The sequence below is a fragment of the Microtus oregoni genome, unplaced genomic scaffold, assembly GCF_018167655.1.
Source record: "Microtus oregoni isolate MIOR12 unplaced genomic scaffold, Mior012 000117F_ref0000505, whole genome shotgun sequence".
In the NCBI taxonomy this organism is placed as follows: Eukaryota; Metazoa; Chordata; class Mammalia; order Rodentia; family Cricetidae; genus Microtus; species Microtus oregoni.
The window spans coordinates 2,022,188-2,039,506 of record NW_024544746.1 but is presented as its reverse complement, the minus strand read 5'-3'; the positions used below and the strand labels follow the sequence as shown (position 1 = coordinate 2,039,506).

Below are 17,319 nucleotides of genomic sequence, written 5' to 3'. Positions count from 1 at the left end.
CATTAGGCTTGGCGCCAAGTGTAGAGTCCATCTGTGTGGGCCTGAGAAATACCAATTACCTCCAAGAGTCTCTGAGAGGCCATTTCAGGGGACCCACAGTCTTTGCAGACAGGGCTGAGAGTCACTCGTGGGCAGCTATTTTCCTCCAAGGTGAGTGAGCCTAAGACAAGACTTTTCTACCAAAGGTAAGCCAATTCTTTCCTCCATGCAGAGGGCATTTTAAATCTATCACATAATCAATAGAAGCCCCAGGGTCACTGAGCAGTAATCAATACAAACACAGGTTTTAGTCCCCTTGGCAGAGGCCCCTTTCCCACAAAAGCACCTAAGTGCAAGTGACCAACACTTCTGTCGACACACTTCTCTCTGCTCGTGACACTAGCATCATCAGGTCACGCCCCTCCAGATATAGAATAGCTATTCTAACTACCGCGGGACTATTTCTGAAGAACGAAACATTGCTCTGGCCGCTGTGATCTGTTTCCTACATCAGCAAAGGCTATTTCTGGACTCAGCTGTGCCAATGTCAGCACGCTGTAAGGACAAGCTGATGCTCAGAGACGGCTGGTCCTCACACGTGCTGAGGCAGAGGACGGGAGCGGACCCCACACGGAGCACTGAGTACGTAACCAAGAACACAGTTCCAACTACATCTGAACAAGTTGTAAGCAAAAGCCTCTTCTGAGTCGGCACAAACAGGAGTGGGAGGATAGCTGCGGAACATTTGCTAGTGTTTACCAGTAATCCAGAATTATTTGTGGTTCACACTTGTAACCTGGTTATTCAAGAGGCCAAAGCAGGATGAGTCTGAGGGCTGCTGGACAACTAAGGGAGAGCCTATCTATCTCAACCAACAAAAGGGGTGGAGGGTGACAGTGTGCCTGCCTAGGAAATACAAGGCTACGCACTCAAATCTCCAAGGGCGAGGGGTATTTAACCTTGTAGGAGACCCAGGAGAACAACACAATCGAAGTCTGTGGTGACTCAAAGGAATCTACCCCTGCAGAGTGTCCTGGGTTCACACTTGCATTGTAGGAAGCAGTCATCCCAGGACTTGGGAAATGACCCAGGCATGCAAAATCTCTGCTGTCACACAGCTATCCAATCTCAGATTTAAGAAGATACGATGGGTGGGGTGGCTTATACCTTTAATCCCAGCACTAGGAGGCAGAAGTAGGGAGATCTCTATAGGGCCAGCCTGGTCTATATAGTGATTACCAGGACAGCCAGAGCTACGTAAATGAGACCCTGTCTCTACGGGGAGGGTGGTGGTGGTGGTGTCCAAAAAACACCAAACAAATAAGAGTAACAAAAAACCCAGCAGATATGTTGGGCATGGTGGTTCATACCTCTAATTCCAGCCCAGAGGAGGCAGAGGCAGAATTACAAGTTTGAGGTCAGTGAGGACCACATAGTGTGACTCTGTCTTTAAAAAAAAAAAGGGGGGGGGGCCTGTCCTAGTCCGGGTCTGTGCTATCTCCTGCACCAGGTAAAGAGCCAAACAGCACTCTGGGTACCTGCCTAATGCTCTCCCAGGCCTCATTTTCCTACAGACAGAGAACACGGGCAACTCCAGGGCAGACTGTTCCCCAGCAACACAGTGCTGCTGAAAGGTGTGGGGAGGGGCTGGAGGGGGGGGGGCTTGGAAGCTCATCCTAAATCACACTGACTCTTCCACCAATCTGTTTTCATCTTAATTACACCCCAGGTAGTATAAAAACAGATGCCTTTACGGCCTAGGTAATAAATATGTTCTCAGGAGCTGTCAACTGAAATGGAACATCTCTGGGTTAGGCTCAGGGGGACTCTCTGCTCAAATGCCTGAGTCATATACCCATCCTGAGTCCAGCCCCCAGCCCGACACTGGCAGCCATGCTACTCCATGCCCCGTGGCCAGTGACACAAATGTAGCCCTGTGACCATCGCATTCTCTAGTGTGGAACAGAGACTCAGAAGCAGCAGCAACACAGCCAGCTCCTCCTACCTCCTAGGTTTGCCCAGAGACAACACTGGCCCCACTGCTCACAGACACTAAGTTATACATGTGTCCCCAGGACACTCAAGATGGAGTGGGCCCAGGAGCACTACTCTGTGTTAGGCAGGGCAACCTCTGTTAACCTCCTGGGCAGCTGGCAGTTACCAGCCTAGATATACAGAACTCTTCAGATCCCCTTGGGACTCAGCCCCATGAGTCACTGCCCTCCAGAGGTCACGGGGGAGCTGGAGGCAGGTGTCCTTGGTTTGCACTTCAACAGGAAGAAAGTCAATCCTGAAGTTGTTTAAACTATGCAGTTTCTGGAAACATGGGGACTGATAATCAAAAACAATCCTTGGGACAGCATGCTGGTTCAAATCTTCCTCCAGGGCACCACCCAGGAGTCCTGGCCTTCAGGGGCTAGGGAACCAGAGTGTGAGCGTGAGCACAGATGAGTACTCACATCTATGATCAGATACTCCACAGGCAGGGGACGGGCCAGCTGGGTGATCTCATTGCCAAACTTGTCTATGTCCTGAAACAATCAAAGGTCAACACCAGGTCAACAGTGACATTATTCTTTTTCACACCACATTTTTTAATTATTATTATATTATTTTATCATTATTTTTATAACAGTATCTCAGACTGACTTGAATGGAATTTACTATGTGGACCAGGTTGGCATTGAACTTGTGGCAATCCTGCCTCTGTTTTGCCAGGGCTGGTATTATAGGTGTGTAACTCTATGCCCGGCTCTTTTAGGAAATTATGATTTAGTCAGGCACGGTAGCACACACCTTTAATCCCAGCGTCTGGGAGGCAGACGCAGGCAGATCTGCATGAATTTGAGGCCAGCCTGGTCTACAAACCAGATCTACACAGAAACCCCGTCTTGAAAAACTATAAATAAATGAATTAAATTAAATATAAAAAAATTACACTTCTGAAAACCAGACTTTATAAAAAAAAAATCAGCGCATACACAAACTAAAGACATGTACAAAAAGGTGTATATACACACACATGTACACACACACAAACATACATACAAAATCACCACCAGTATGTCAAGGTCTAAACCTGTTTTGCTTTGTCAGATGCACAGAACATAAAGTTTAATTATGGGGAAAAACGGTCAACATATGTTCATTAATCATAAAATGACAATTAGATCTGATTTATGTCAAACATGCTGAGTTCAAACAGAGCTCTAGAAATAAATTCCTAAGGACTGATGCTGTTTACTAAAAATCCTACAGGAGGAGTCAGTTTCTATCTAAATCACCACCTAACATTGAGTCATTCATGTATATAAATTATGTGTCCATAATTTCTAATTCTAAGTCCTTACACAAGAGTTTGTTTATTGAAGCCCTCAGACCCAGACTGTTTGCCAACCATGTGTTCCCAAGGTGTGCCATGGGGCCACTCCCAGCACGCCACACCTGCCAGGGAGGCAGATAGAGAGCCAGGCTGTCTTCTCAATCACTGCAAACTGTTCAAGCTAAGTCAAACTCACCACCCTACTAGGACATCGCTGGCCCCACACCAGTTCTGTTTCTTGTCTGTCACCTACAGAGGCTCCAACAAAGACTTCATCTGCCTCCTGTGTTACCTACTATGCCCCACTGACCAGGGGTAGGGTTACTTGTCCTGTCCTTCCCCACACATGTGACCACAGGGTCAGGATGGCCTCCATGTTACGGCAGTAGTTCCACAGATGTGGCTGGCCTACTGAGGGATCGTAGGCCTCTGCAGAGACAGTTTCTTGATGGAGACAGGGCAGGAATCAAACCCAATCAAACTAAATCACCATTTCCAAAAATACACGCTTGCCCCTACAAGAAACAACCTGCAACAACTCACACATAATGAGCCCATCTGGAATTCATCTTCAAATCTAATTAAGCTCTAATATGCAGAAACACTTCCCAGCACCTGTTCACTTTAATCTTCCTCTCCAGGGAGTTCTCTGGTTAAAGGCCCCCACCCTTTCTTTGTGTTGTGCTATTCTTGTCCAGATTAACTACCCAATTGTACCTTTCCTGCTCACTATGGAAAAAAAGGTGTTGCAGCCCCATTGCCCCACAGCCAATCCCTAGCCCTACACACCATCTTAAAGGCATTTACTTTCAAGGGCTTTAGCAAACGTCAGACAGAATACACTAGAAGGAAGATATCTTATTCTAAGTGTGACAGCTGCCAGGGTCAGCAGTTTTCTCTGCAGTTGGAGCAAGACAAGGAAGAGTGAGCAGTCCCGGTCCCCAGCGCCTCACTGCCTACTGCAGGCCACGTCTGGAAGCACTGGCACCATGGTCTTGACATGAAAGAGAAACACAGATACTGACGTCTTTGTCGTCCCCAGTCAGCCAGGCTTTGTGGCTTGGTGAGGGGCTCGCAGACTAGTTGGTGTTGCTGCTTTAGAGAAGGTGCTGCTCCACTAACCATGCTGGCCATCACCAGTAGCACTCATCTGAGCAGCACTCAGAGCACAAGAACTTATGGGACACGGAAGACCCATCCAAAGAACATCTGCAGGATGGCACCAGAGGCAACAGCTGGTACTTCTCAGTACTTGCCAAGGTGGATCCTGCATGGCCTGGTCTGGCTGACTCCAACTGCACACGTCACAGGCACTGTCCTCGTTCCCAGTGCGTGAGGAACAATGGTGTCAATAGCAGGTGGCAGAGCCAGAGGCATTAACTAAAGAGCAGGCTCGTCTATACCTAGAGCGCAGGCTCGCGGCTGCCCTGGTAGGTATGCAATGCAGGCACTCGATGTTCAGGTCACTTCAGACCTGATTTGTGTGTGTCCTCCTAGAATCTGGAGTGGGGAACAAGGTAGCAAGCATGAAATCCCCCAGCACCTGGGAAGGCAAGAGGACCCAGAGCTCAGGGCCAGCTAACCTGGGCTACATAGTGAGATGTGCTTTAAAACCAAACACTACAACAAACAATTTTATTTCTAACAGATGACGACAGAGATTAACTTTTTTTTTTTTTAAAGACAGGGTCTCACAAGGGACAGTGGGGGTAGAGGCAGGCGGATCTCTATGAGCACTGCTCCTGGGGGTGCCATAACAACTTCCACATCCGACCTCGGAACGGAGCTCATGGACGTTAGAGGTCCTCTTTCCTACCCACTGGAAGGGATGATGTCGGCCTAGTCCTCGCCCAAGCCACTGTCAGCACAGTCCCACATCATTCCTCTGAGGAGAGGACCTTTGCCCCTTTCACGGCTGCTTGCACGGGGCAGCGTCCTAGGGTGCCCACCGCTCCCCTCTGGCTCCTCTGCAATCTCAGCTTCTTGCACTCTTCTGGAACTGCAATCTGCACCTTCTGTGCAGACAAACCCAAGCTTCCCATTATCAGCCCCTATCTCTTGCCTGAGTTTTCCAACCTCACTGAACTGCCTGGGGATACCATGCCAGCCCAGTGCAGCTCCAGACATCAACGTCAGCTGGGCATGGGAGAACACACCTGTAATTCAGGAGGCTGATCAGGATACAAAGAAATATCCTATTTTCAAAAATGCAAATGTTGGTGCCTGGTCTCACCGTCCTCATAAACAGACCTAGCACACTGTTCCAGCAAACCCCTGCTCACGGAGAAGCTGGCTTGTTCCCGCTCTTCACTGTCTCCGCAATGCCTCTAAACCTGCAGCATCTACCGAGCCCACAACTCCACAGTGGACGGAACGGAGACCTCTTCCTCAACCCCACTGGCTAGCCCTATCCAGTGCAGCGTGTGCCCAGGCACAGGCCTGGTCCCACCCCTCTGCTCAGCTGCCTCTTCTCATTAAGGTCCCTGGAATCTGATACTTGACTGCCAAAGCCTCTTCTAAATGACATCTAATAGGAATGGCCTAAAACCCACCTTCCATACCACTTTCTGTGGCCTGCCAAGTCCACCATCCACCACAATGACAAGATGACCCTCCAGATGCAAGAGTCATCCTGGAGAGGTGGACCTGCTTGGCGTCTTAACTCTGGGGTGCCTGTCTGCCTGCCCCACCATGGGCAGGAACAGCACCCAACTCTGCCAGGTATGACCTACTGATGAAGGTGCTCAGCAAACAGTGTCGAGGTGGAGAAGAAGGCAGCCTCCCGGATGTCAATCCACTGCAGTCATGGCTGTGGGTGTGAGGGATGGGGCCAGGGCGACTAAGGAGCCTGTGATGGGAGCTGTGTGCGGATTTCCTCTAAGTCTGTAATTCCTGGTTTGTGTAAGCAGATGTGTAGTATTAATGAAAATGCCCCATCCTGTGCCTGCTCCTCTCTCACCTTCATACACCCTGTGCAGCTGTGCAGATTAGAGGTGCACGCATCTCCACCATCTCCAGGCCTGACGCTCCCCTCTCTGTGGCCAGCCTCACCCCTTACTCTGCTCTGCTCTCCACTCAGTGCTGATTGCTTTGCTGCCCACCCACCACCCAGGACTCCACCCCTCCACGACCAGTTTCAGCCGGACTCAGACAAAACTCCCACTTTTCATGTGGTCACCTCTGCTCTGCCCCTGAAGCAGAGCTCCAGCCAACCGCAGGCTCCTGAGAGCAATCTGCTCCTCAGTCTACTGGCACTAAACACAGCGCAGACCTCCCTCAAGCTTCCCAGACACCTCAGCTCTCCCTAGGCTTGACTTCTGTCTCCCTTTCCCTCTCTCCCCTTTTATGTCCTTGAACAGAGGCCCAGTTTTCAACATTCTTTCCTACCATGCTGTCTAGGCCACTGAACAACAACACCGTGACTCTAATGCCTGGTTTTAAACCTTCATTCTCTTAAGCAATATCCACGGCAGTGGTCCCACCAGGACGACACAGTGCCCTTGACGCCTGGTCTGAAAGTCTCAGGACTTCCTACTCTGTCTCTCCTCTCACTGTGTACTGAGACCCAGGAAATCTAAACCACAAGGCCCTGACAGATTCAGATTGCTCCTTGGCCCACTCCCAGTGTGGGATCTTTCTACACACCAGGCACTGAATCCCCCAGCCAACCTTCTTCTTTTTGCTGCCCCCGCCCCCGAGACAGGGTTTCCCAGTAGCTATGGAGCCTATCCTGGAACTCGCTCTGCACACCAGGCTGGCCTCGAACTCAGAGATCTGCCTGCCTCTCCCTCCCAAGTGCTGGGATTAAAGGTGTGAGCAACCAGCACCCAGCTCTAGTCAGCCTCTCAGTGGCCATACCACTCACTGCGTGTAGCCCTCTCTGTCTCTGCTCATTGTGCTCCAGGTGAGAATCAGGCTACTGCGGGGCTGGAAGAGTCCTCCCCAGACACCGCTGTCTATCACAGCCCCACCCGTGTGCCACTCCTCTGTACTCTAGTTATCGCAGCCCCGCTGGCCAGCCTCACAGACCAGGCAGGGATGACACACCTCTGATCCCAGCCCTAGAGAGCATCATAAAACGGGAGCAGACAGCTCTCAGTCAGCCTCATTCTGAGATCCATGGAGGCAGGTTTGACATTTCAGACTGAGGAAGAGGGAAGAGCCAGTGGCTGACTGCTTTGCTTTTCTGACCTTCAGGTTGAACCCCAATTCTGTCTTTGGTTTTTATTAATCATGCATCCTCCACCAGTTCAAAGTCATGGTTCTCTATCACAAAAGTCTCACAGCGCTAGGGTGCCCAGGTATCCCCAGACAAGCAACTTGAAGAAGTCCATGTAACAGTTGCAAAATCTGAACTGATATTCGGATTTCCTCACCAGTTAATAGAGGTGCTCGTTTATTCTAACGACAATTCTTTTCTTTCTTTAAATTAAAAAGAATCTAGCCGGGCGGTGGTGGCGCACGACTTTCATCCCAGCACTCGGGAGGCAGAGACAGGTGGATCTCTGTGAGTTCGAGACCAGCCTGGTCTACAAGAGCTAGTTCCAGGACAGGAACCAAAAGCTACGGAGAAACCCTGTCTTGAAAAAAAAAAAAAAGAATCTAAAAGCAAAAGTTGTCACTGGGTTAGAGAGACAGCTCGGTAGCTGACAGCCCTTGCTGTTCTTGCAGAGGACTCAGTTCAGCTTCCAGCGCCCACATGGTGTTCAAAACTGCCTCTAACTTGCTATATGGGATGCAATGTAGACCCATGGGCACTATACAAATGAAGTACACATTCATACATGCAGGCAAACACACACAAAAAAATTAAAATAAATCTTTTTAAAAAGTTATCACTACACGTCTTCTTCCCGTTTTTCTGCAGAAACCAAGGGCCCACAGTAACTATGCTCAGGCATTTGCCAGTGGTCCTCGTGTGCAGTGCAGGCAGACCTTGCACCCTTCAGTGCTGGGATCCTTGGGGGATAACTTTCTGTCTACACAGACAATACGCCTCCTCTGCCCGCTTTACGTGTCTTGGCTCTTTCCTGCTTTTAAGTAAACACATGACGAATGGTGTCTCAATCCCGAGGAGCTACACACGTGCACTGCACTCCTGCATGCTTTCACTGACACAGACCAGACAAACAAAGGGATCTGGTGAAAGAGAGAAAAACAAAGAAAGGTTTCCTATCCGGTTTTACTTTAAAAATAAAAACCCAACACCTTTACCAGACTCATAGCTAAGGATGAAATCTGAAAGCCCGACCTGTAAGATGAAAATCAAGGCAAACGCGGGCATGGTGGTGCACACCTTTGACTCTGGAAGGCAGAGGCAGGCAGATAGATCTATTGTGAGTTGAGGCCAGCCTGGTCTACATAGTGACTTCCAGGACGGCCAGGTCTCCATAGAAAGACCCTGTATCAAACAAAACAAAACCAAAAGCAAGACAAAAGCTGGGTCTGTTGTCTCATGCTCATAAAGCCTGTACACAGAAGGCGCACACAGCAGGACTATAAATTAGGGGCCAGCGACATAGTGAGACCCTGTTCCCACCCCTTCCCTCAACAAAAGAAAAAAAGAAAGCAGGCAGACAGGGGTGGACACAGTCATTTGACATTGTTTGGGAAACATCAGCCACCACACAAAACCAAACAAGAACGGAGAAAGTAAACCTCAGTGGACAGTCTACACAAGACACCCAAAGAGCTGCCCGTGCCATAGCAACACTGTCGATAAAATTTTACCCTTTGTTTGTTTTGAGACAGGGTTTCTTTGTGTGGCTTTGGCTGTCCTAAAATTCACCTGCCTCTGTCCCCCCGAGTACTGGGATTAAAGATGTGAGCCACCACTGCCCAGCTAACTAAATCGGAAAAAAAAAAAAAAAAAGCTGGTGTGAGCCGTTATGCACACTGGCTGATTGGCCTGAAGGCCAGGTTCAGTCTGCAGCACCCACACAGCGCTAACGACCATCTGTGACTCGAGTGTTCCAGGGAACACAACAGCCTCTGATGGCCTCTATGGGTAGCAGGCATGCATGCAGTACCGTCATACTTGCAGACAATATCCATACTTAAGAAATATAAATACTGCTAGGTGTGGTGGTGTACACCTCGTGACTCCAACCCTCAGGAGAGGTAACCACATCTACATAGGTTTGAGGCCTGTCAGGTCTACATACTGACAAGTTATACCGTAAGACTCTGCTCCCCCCGCAAACAAAATAAAATACAGAGATCTAAAACAAACAAACAAGGCAGGGGCTGTGACAGTGAGAAGCCATCCCTGTGAGCAGGAAAGGTTGAGAGTTGTCCCAGAGAGCACAGCAACATTATGACTGGACATAGGAACCACAGGAACCACGAGTAAAAGAGAAAGTCAACCAAGCTACTCCAGACAAGGACAACAGAAACAACCTTGTCTTGTCAGCCATGAGGTGCACTACGCTGGGAAAGTTGAGCTCACTGCAAAGCTGGTTTTGTGAGTGAGGTTGCCCTCATCCCACTTCAGATCCGAGCATGTTGTCTCAAAGTATTTTTTAAGGCTTTCTTGTCTGAGGGTGTGTTTGGTGCTCCCCCCAACTCTGTGACAGGGAGAAGAAAACAACAAACAGCCCAAGAGTAAAAACCCTTAAGGGTGAGAAGTCAGCCACTTCCTGAGCTTCCTGATGTCCACCCCACGGTACCAGGGTGCCTGCAGTGGGAAGGGAAGACTCAAGTTCATCGACTTCCCCAGCTGGTGTCTGTTACTGCTGTGGGTACTTGGACACCTCACTCAAGGAAGATACGACTCTGCACAGATAAAGGACTTTGGTTGGACCTCCAGCTGCCTGCATTAAGAGGGCGCCTTAGTCAGTGTCTGCTGGACGTTTGTTAGCTTCGGACTTGGTGTTTCCTTCCTACTGTCATTTGTCCTTCCACTTGGAAACTCTACAACACAAGACTGAGTAGCTGTAGCAGCCAGAATTCCAACAATGGTCAAATGCCTCTCATCTTTACAAAGCAGAAGTGGGCTGCAACAGTAAGATTTGGTGTAACATGACCAAACCAAACACATATGATTCCTTTTCTGACTATGCCATGCAATGCCACCAAAATCTGCGTAAGCAACAATAAGCTCCAGAATATGACAGAAGCTTTGACCCATGAGCCAGGCTCCAGACACAACGCTGACACAGGTGTCACTCCTAAGTATAACAAGATCACAAGAGTCCAAGACAGATTCACATTAACCTATAGATATTCAATATTTTTTGTTCTCACGTATTTTTTACCTTATAAAACACATCAGGAACATACTGCTCACTGCTGGACTCCTTGGCATAGCCGAGCTCAGGGGCATCCTTACAAGGTAGAAGACACTCATCTCGGACCAGTGCCATGCACTGATTGGATACCTGGTACCCTTCAAAGTGAACCTGGTTGTCCGGACCACCTGTAAGAGAAAAACCTTCTAAGAGAATCTACCAAGGGTAATCAGTAGCATTTCATGACACCTATCCTCCAGCTGGTAGGAAGCAATCAGTCAAGACTCTGCTGGGAGGTCTGAAGGATGTCTGGGGCACGAGGCTCACTCCTCCACAGCCTGTTTTCAGAGTCCAGAGCTGTGGGGCGTTTCCTGCCCGTACAGCACACAGACTTTCAGTTTGGAACATCAGAGTATAAAGACAGACACTGTCCCGCATCGCACCAGCCTTAGCGCCGGAGTGAGATTTGGAGGCAAGGAGGCTGGAAGTACAGGTGTGGAGGTAACAAAACAGAAACTGTATGGGGCTGGGTTGCACAGTTCTTGTCTTACATACAGGAAGCCCTATGTTCAATCTCTGGGATAAACCAGGCATAGTGGTGAATCCTAGCCCTGGGGAGGTAGAGGCAGGAGGATCAGAAATTCAGGGTCATCCTCTGCTACACAGCAAGTTTAAGGTCAGCTTAGACTCCAAGACAACAAAACAAACAAACAAAAACACCTCAGCCACAGAAGCCTGAAGACTGGCCTGAGTTTTTGAGACCTACAACCCACCGAGGAAAAGAGAAGGGACTTCCACTCCTATATGCATAGGTACTCCAACCCCACCCCTACATTCTCTCTAAATAATAAAAAGAGAAAACTGATCCTAGCACACAGATCATATATGCAGCAATCAGATTACAGAACTCTACATGGTCTTACAAGTCAGTGCCCAGGATCTCCCACTATGATATGGGATAATGATGGGCACCCCAGTTTCTACAGTCCCGCTCACTCATGACACAAATACTGCTCTGTATACATCCCTCTTCCCGAGCACCAGCCACAAAGACTTAACACTGGGGGCGCTGGAGAGACAGCGAGTAAGGGTGCCTATCGTCTGCTCGAATTTGATCTTTAAACCCACACAATACAGAAGAAATGGCTCCTGCAAGGGGTCTCCCGCCTCGGCATGCATTCCACAGCACACAAGCTATGACACGTCTGTCCACAAACACAAAAGGTACACACAGAAAATAAATACAAATTAACAAATTTATGTATCTGTTACATTGTAATTTATAAAAAAAAATGTGAATATGGTTTTATGAAAATATTAAGGACAAAGAGGGTATAAATGGCTATTTCAGAGAGAGCCTGACATTAGGAGGGTGAGGGCAGAACAAGCGTAGCCTGGGTAGGTGTCCTCCACGAATCAGGGCTACACACCAGATAACTCCAGTGTCCATTGTTCTTTCTGAGCGATGGAGATGTTAAAACTCTACCTCTGGTTCAGCTTGAAAACAGTTACAAATCAGAGACGAGAGTCAGACCCTCTGGGTTTCAGATGCATCTGTACTGCACCTGAGAAACAATCGAAAAGAGTGGAACCGAAGGCAAGGCAGCCCCTGAGCTGAGCGATCCATCATTACATGCAGAAGGCCAACTGCAGCTCAAAGTGCTGATCGGAGCCTGGCACTTGCTCTGCGGCCCTAACGAGCCCATTCCACGTCATCAGCACGGCCAGGCCCAGCTGTGTAGCATGTCTCATGGCAGACAAAAGGCTTCGAATGCAGAGAACCGGGGATGGGGGAACGCAAGAGAAGTCATATAGGTCCAACTACTTGCTCTGGTACTGCAAATTGGGGCTGGTTTTCAGATCAGTCATTCAAATGTGACAGGTCATGAGGGAAAGAAAAGTCTTGTGTGAAGAGAATGGAAAGTAGTATGTATAAAATAAGCATCAGAAACCAGGCGTGGCGATGCGTGTTTCTAATTCCAGCTAGTTTAAGGCTAGCCTGGACCACATGAGATCCTCCCCTCCCCACCCTACCCTCCAAAGAGAGCTCAGGATATATATAGCTCAGTAGATCCAGCAAGTATGAGGCCCTGAGTTCAATCTCTAGCATCAGAAAAGAGGGGGAGGGGTGGGGGAGTGATATTGGTAACCTGAACTACACACACACTCCTTTCTCAAGTGGAGAAGAAACACACACGACAGCCAACGATGAAAACCTCACATGGAATGTGGCATTCACTTGAGCAAAACCACTATACACAGACAAGCCAGAAAAGCTGTGCAAAAATCACAGGGAGTCAGGAAAACCCATGGGCAAAGGCAAGGGGCTATGCCTTGGTACCCAGAAGGTACCTGAGCTCAGCTTGCAGAAGACCAGCCCAGTACAAGAGGCACTAACTGTGGAGGCCGAGAAATGCAGGCCCATTTCCACCTTGTCTGAGGGTCAGAGAATTTGGAGACTGACAGGCATAGTTGCCCGTCCCAACTCAGGTTGTGATTGCTTGGTTCTTATAACATTAAGATAGGTCCATGCCATCCGGACAGGTGGTCAGGATATGCAAACATACTTCTGCTCCTTCTTTTCACCTGGGGAGGGGCGGTCTTCAGGATACATGATCTGGAGCATCTCTGCTACCTAGACTACAGAATGTTATGACTACATGTCTCAGAGTGATAATGTGATTGACTGTGTGAGCTATCCTTTGTATCATGTTAATAAAGTCTTTTGTTACTCCCCCCCACACCCTTTATGTTGGGTATAAAAGCTGTGGAAAAATAAATGTGGGCGAATTTCATGATTTCAGTCACTGGAATGCCCTCCCAATACTATGTTTTCTGTCTTACTATTTTTAGGCATCTTCATATTTGCTATATTTCTAAAATTCCCATGCCCCTACCCTAGTAATAAGTGTTTTTGTTGAGGCCGGTCCTTGACAACCAACTCCCAGGATGTAGCTCCCAGCATCCTCTCCGACAAGGAGATGGGACTGCAGCAGGTATTTCTCAGTACCTCTCCAGGGTCCCTACTTGTTGTTGGCCAAAGACCCTAACACGGGGAAAGAGTACACTTCCCTTTGAGTTAAGAAGCCGTGATGGCTCAGGCCCTGGACAAGGTCTGCAGCCCTGCGCAGCTCTTCTTCAGTCAATGCCCCATCTGGAGGATGACATCAGAAAAGCAGGCTGAGCACAGACCTTCTACAGATAAGGCCAGTCATTACATCATCACTGCACAGCTCCAGGTCCCTTAAGAGAAGGTCATAGATGATCTGATTCCCAAACTCTCAACAAGTAATGTGACTCAGTAACTGAAAGTAACCAGTCTCCAAGATGTAAGCTACTTAACAATCTAAAAATGTGCCAGTTCCTTTGGCCCATGGGACCAATTCCCCATAGAGACAGTAATTTAAGAAGATGAATTACTATGGACGCCCACAGGCGCCCAGAACAGCCATTCTCAGTGATAGTGGCAGTGCTGGATGGATTCTCTGAAGGTGTTTCTGGCTGTCTCAATGCAGGGCACTGCTCGCTTCTGTGGGATGTTGAAATTGCTAGGCATCCTACCAGATACAGAGGTTTCACAAACAGTAAGGACTAACCCATGTCTCCGCCCCTACACGTTCATGTAGGCAACCCCTATGTTGCTTTACAAACCACTAAGAAAACATACGCACACAACTGCAATACCTACTGAGGGGCACACGGCTCAGCTTGAGCAAGATAAAGCATGAAGCATCTCAGGAGGCCATCCATCCCCCTGGCGATCAGGATGGAGCTACGGCGGATCTCTTGCTCAGCCTTGTGTGTATCCAGACCATACAGCACCCTCACACCTGCCATTCTTGTTAGCGCCCTCTGCCTTACCAACCCACAAGAAAGGACTTTCTGGTGTTCTTAATCCTAGCCAACACCTCCACTCACTCCCTTCAGCACTCAACTATAGCAACAATTTAGAAAACTATGTCACCAGCCCATATGTGCGGTAATTAACATGCCTCTGTATCGACATAACAGCAAAGCCGCCACCGTATCTCACTCAGGAGTTCACTCAAAAACAAAAAATCTACACAGGCCATAGGAAAGACAAGCTTGCTAGCATTTAGTAAAGCTTAAAAATCCTGGCAAGGTGACAGTCTCTTCAACCAGTAATCTAAAGGCAGCAGAGACCTGATCTAGGTCCCTGTGCTCAGGCAGTGTGAACTGGTAGGGGCATTCTAAGAAACAGCAGTCTGAACGAGGCCCCTGAATGCAGGCTGTGTGAACTGGGAAGGACACTGTAAGAACCAGAAAGTAGGTCACCTAGACAAGAGGACTGCTGGTTCCTCAGGGAAATGAGACCTTCACAGTCAGAATCCGTGCTTACTTTAAAATCTAGCTAAGTGGATCACATGCTTACAGTTTGGTTCTCAATTTCCAAATCCCTAAACCTTTCAATTCTATGGCCCTATGCCTGACTTTTCTGTAGGGATATAATCAAAGGTCTGGTACATGTTTGTATAGATTACAACCTATTATATAGTTATAATGTGTAAGACATGTATTATTTAACACTTGTGGAAATTGTTATAATGGCAGCCCCATTCACAATATCAAGTGCAGTGAGTCAGGACAGCAGAAGTCTCCTCTGGCACAGTCACTTCTAGCTGCTGAAAAGGGGCACACATCCAAAAGCAAGAGTTACCCTAGACTTGTGATGAGAACATTAGACCTGAAGATAGCCGTGGAGAAGTTCTGACTTGGCCCCCGTCTCATGGATGACGCTAACTCAGAATTTTTATTGTAAAACAAAAGGAGGAATCTATGCTCCCAAAGGTTCACTAAGAAGCTGATTATAACCAAGTTAATGATGAAAAGCTGCTGCAAAGAAGAACAAACATTAGTGGGCAGTAGTACCTATGGCATTACTCTGTCCCATTTATACCTGTGGCCACTGCAGTAACAAACTTGGATCCAAAATGCCCATCAGGAGAGAGCCGGCAAATGTTGGGGTGCTTGTTTTGAAAGTCTCCTGCAGTGATGCATTCTTCTGAACTCAGGAAATAGGTGTCCTAAGCCAAGAGAGGCGGCATATCAAATTCACAGCATGTGTCAAAACAAGCTTCCATTTCTTCTGCAGAAAATACTGAGAGCTGGGCCAGCAAGATAAAAGCAGGTAAAGATGCTTGCTAACACGACTGACTGACCTGAGTTCGATCCCAAGGCCCCCACGGTGAAAGGAGAGAAACAACTACAAGCTGTCCCCTGACTTCATGACACATGTGTGCACACAGGCACAATAAATCAATCACGTTAAAATTAAATAAAAAAAATAAGAGCGCTTCTAATGCCAGCACTTGGGAAGCAAAGGGAGGTCGTGAACCTCTTGAGTTTGAGGCCAGCTTAGTCTATACAGTGAGTTGCAGGCTAGCCAATGCTACATACTGAGATCGTTGTCTTAAAAAAAATAAAGAGCTAAGCTACAGCATCTCAAAAATACCTGAGGCAAAACACTGAGACAAACAGCTGTGATTCCCAGCCATTGGGGACTCATATTAAAAAGCCTGGGGTAACCCACTCCCACAAAGCTGCAAGGGCAGGTGAGTGGGATCTGCTCTGTGGAGCAGAATCAACAGGCTGAGCCTCAACTAGGAAGAGTGTCTTCAAAGTTACTGGCAAGCTGTGCAGAGACGGAAAGATCCAAGTCAGCTCTACCTTAATGAGGTCTTGGGCCAAGCAACATTCCTGTCTCCATCTCACCTTATTCCGACTGTATCGGACTGTACCCTTTCGGGTATCTTCTGAGACAAGGTCCGTGAATATCCATCCAACCTTAATGGAAAAGGAAAGCATCTTTTGAGTATCTCCATACAACAGACGGCTTCTGTCCAGGGAGCATAAAAGCAGTGCCCTTCAGACAACCCTTCTGGCTCCTGAGCCAGGTAAAGCTGAGAGCACAGTTCCTTGACTCTGCTGCCAGGGAGAAACTGGCACCTTCCTCTCACCTTCCTCTGGTGCTGCCATGGCAAACATTCATCCATTGCAAACAGGCTCTGCTCAGGACCACTCAAGCCCACACTTTGTTAGAAGTCAGAACATCTTGTGACTGAGACTGAGACCAACAGGATGCACCAAGAAGGAGTTTAAGCTCCGAAAAGGAAGACAGACAAGAAGCAAGCAGCAAGGTGTCCTGGGGTAGGTCCTGAACGAGGAAGAAACAGACTCTGTGGAGAGAGTCACCTAGGATGAAAGGAATACCACAACAGAGAGAGGGCTGAGGGCACAAGGCCTAAAGCTGCATCACTGGGGCCAATCCTAGAACCCAGGTACTATGCAGCCTCAATGCCCCACTGAAACACTGTCTGCATGCTCTATCACCTAGGCCGCCCTTGGCCTCCAGAGTCAGAAGGCACTGAGAGCTGAGAGCCTGTCAGACTGGAGCCAGAGGACAAGCAAAGCATCCACCTGCATCCTTGGGAAAACCGACAGATGGCCACCACCCTCTCCAGCAGACTGGTACCCTATGGATCACTGCTGTTTTAACAGTGCTCAGATGAGCACAAACCAAAAAGGATGGTGCCAGAGAAAGCAAGTCCTGAGGTCCATTTAATGAGCACAGTCCAAAACAGGCTAAGGCAAGAGCGAGCCGAGGGACTTGGATTTTGATAGTAACTTAAGTAGCTTCAGACTTTTTATTATGTTGTTATGAAACACAAGTGTGGCCCAGTTTCTCTCCAGAATTTGCACCACACCACGACCTGACAATGAGGTGCTGACTCAGGAGGGAAAACTCTGGTGTGACTCCCTCAGTCACGT

General features: G+C 48.3%; 1 protein-coding gene across 1 annotated transcript in view; it reads right to left on the bottom strand.

The window, feature by feature from the left end:
- Window positions 1-17,319, bottom strand: part of LOC121444123 (nuclear protein localization protein 4 homolog) — a 48,485-nt gene that overhangs the window by 7,505 nt on the left and 23,661 nt on the right. The window contains exons 10-13 of the mRNA XM_041645906.1: window positions 16,264-16,335; window positions 15,449-15,575; window positions 10,558-10,718; window positions 2,439-2,510 (exon numbers count right to left, since the gene is read on the bottom strand). Coding sequence (XP_041501840.1) covers window positions 2,439-2,510; window positions 10,558-10,718; window positions 15,449-15,575; window positions 16,264-16,335 — 432 coding nt within the window. The remainder of the gene's footprint in view (window positions 1-2,438; window positions 2,511-10,557; window positions 10,719-15,448; window positions 15,576-16,263; window positions 16,336-17,319) is intronic.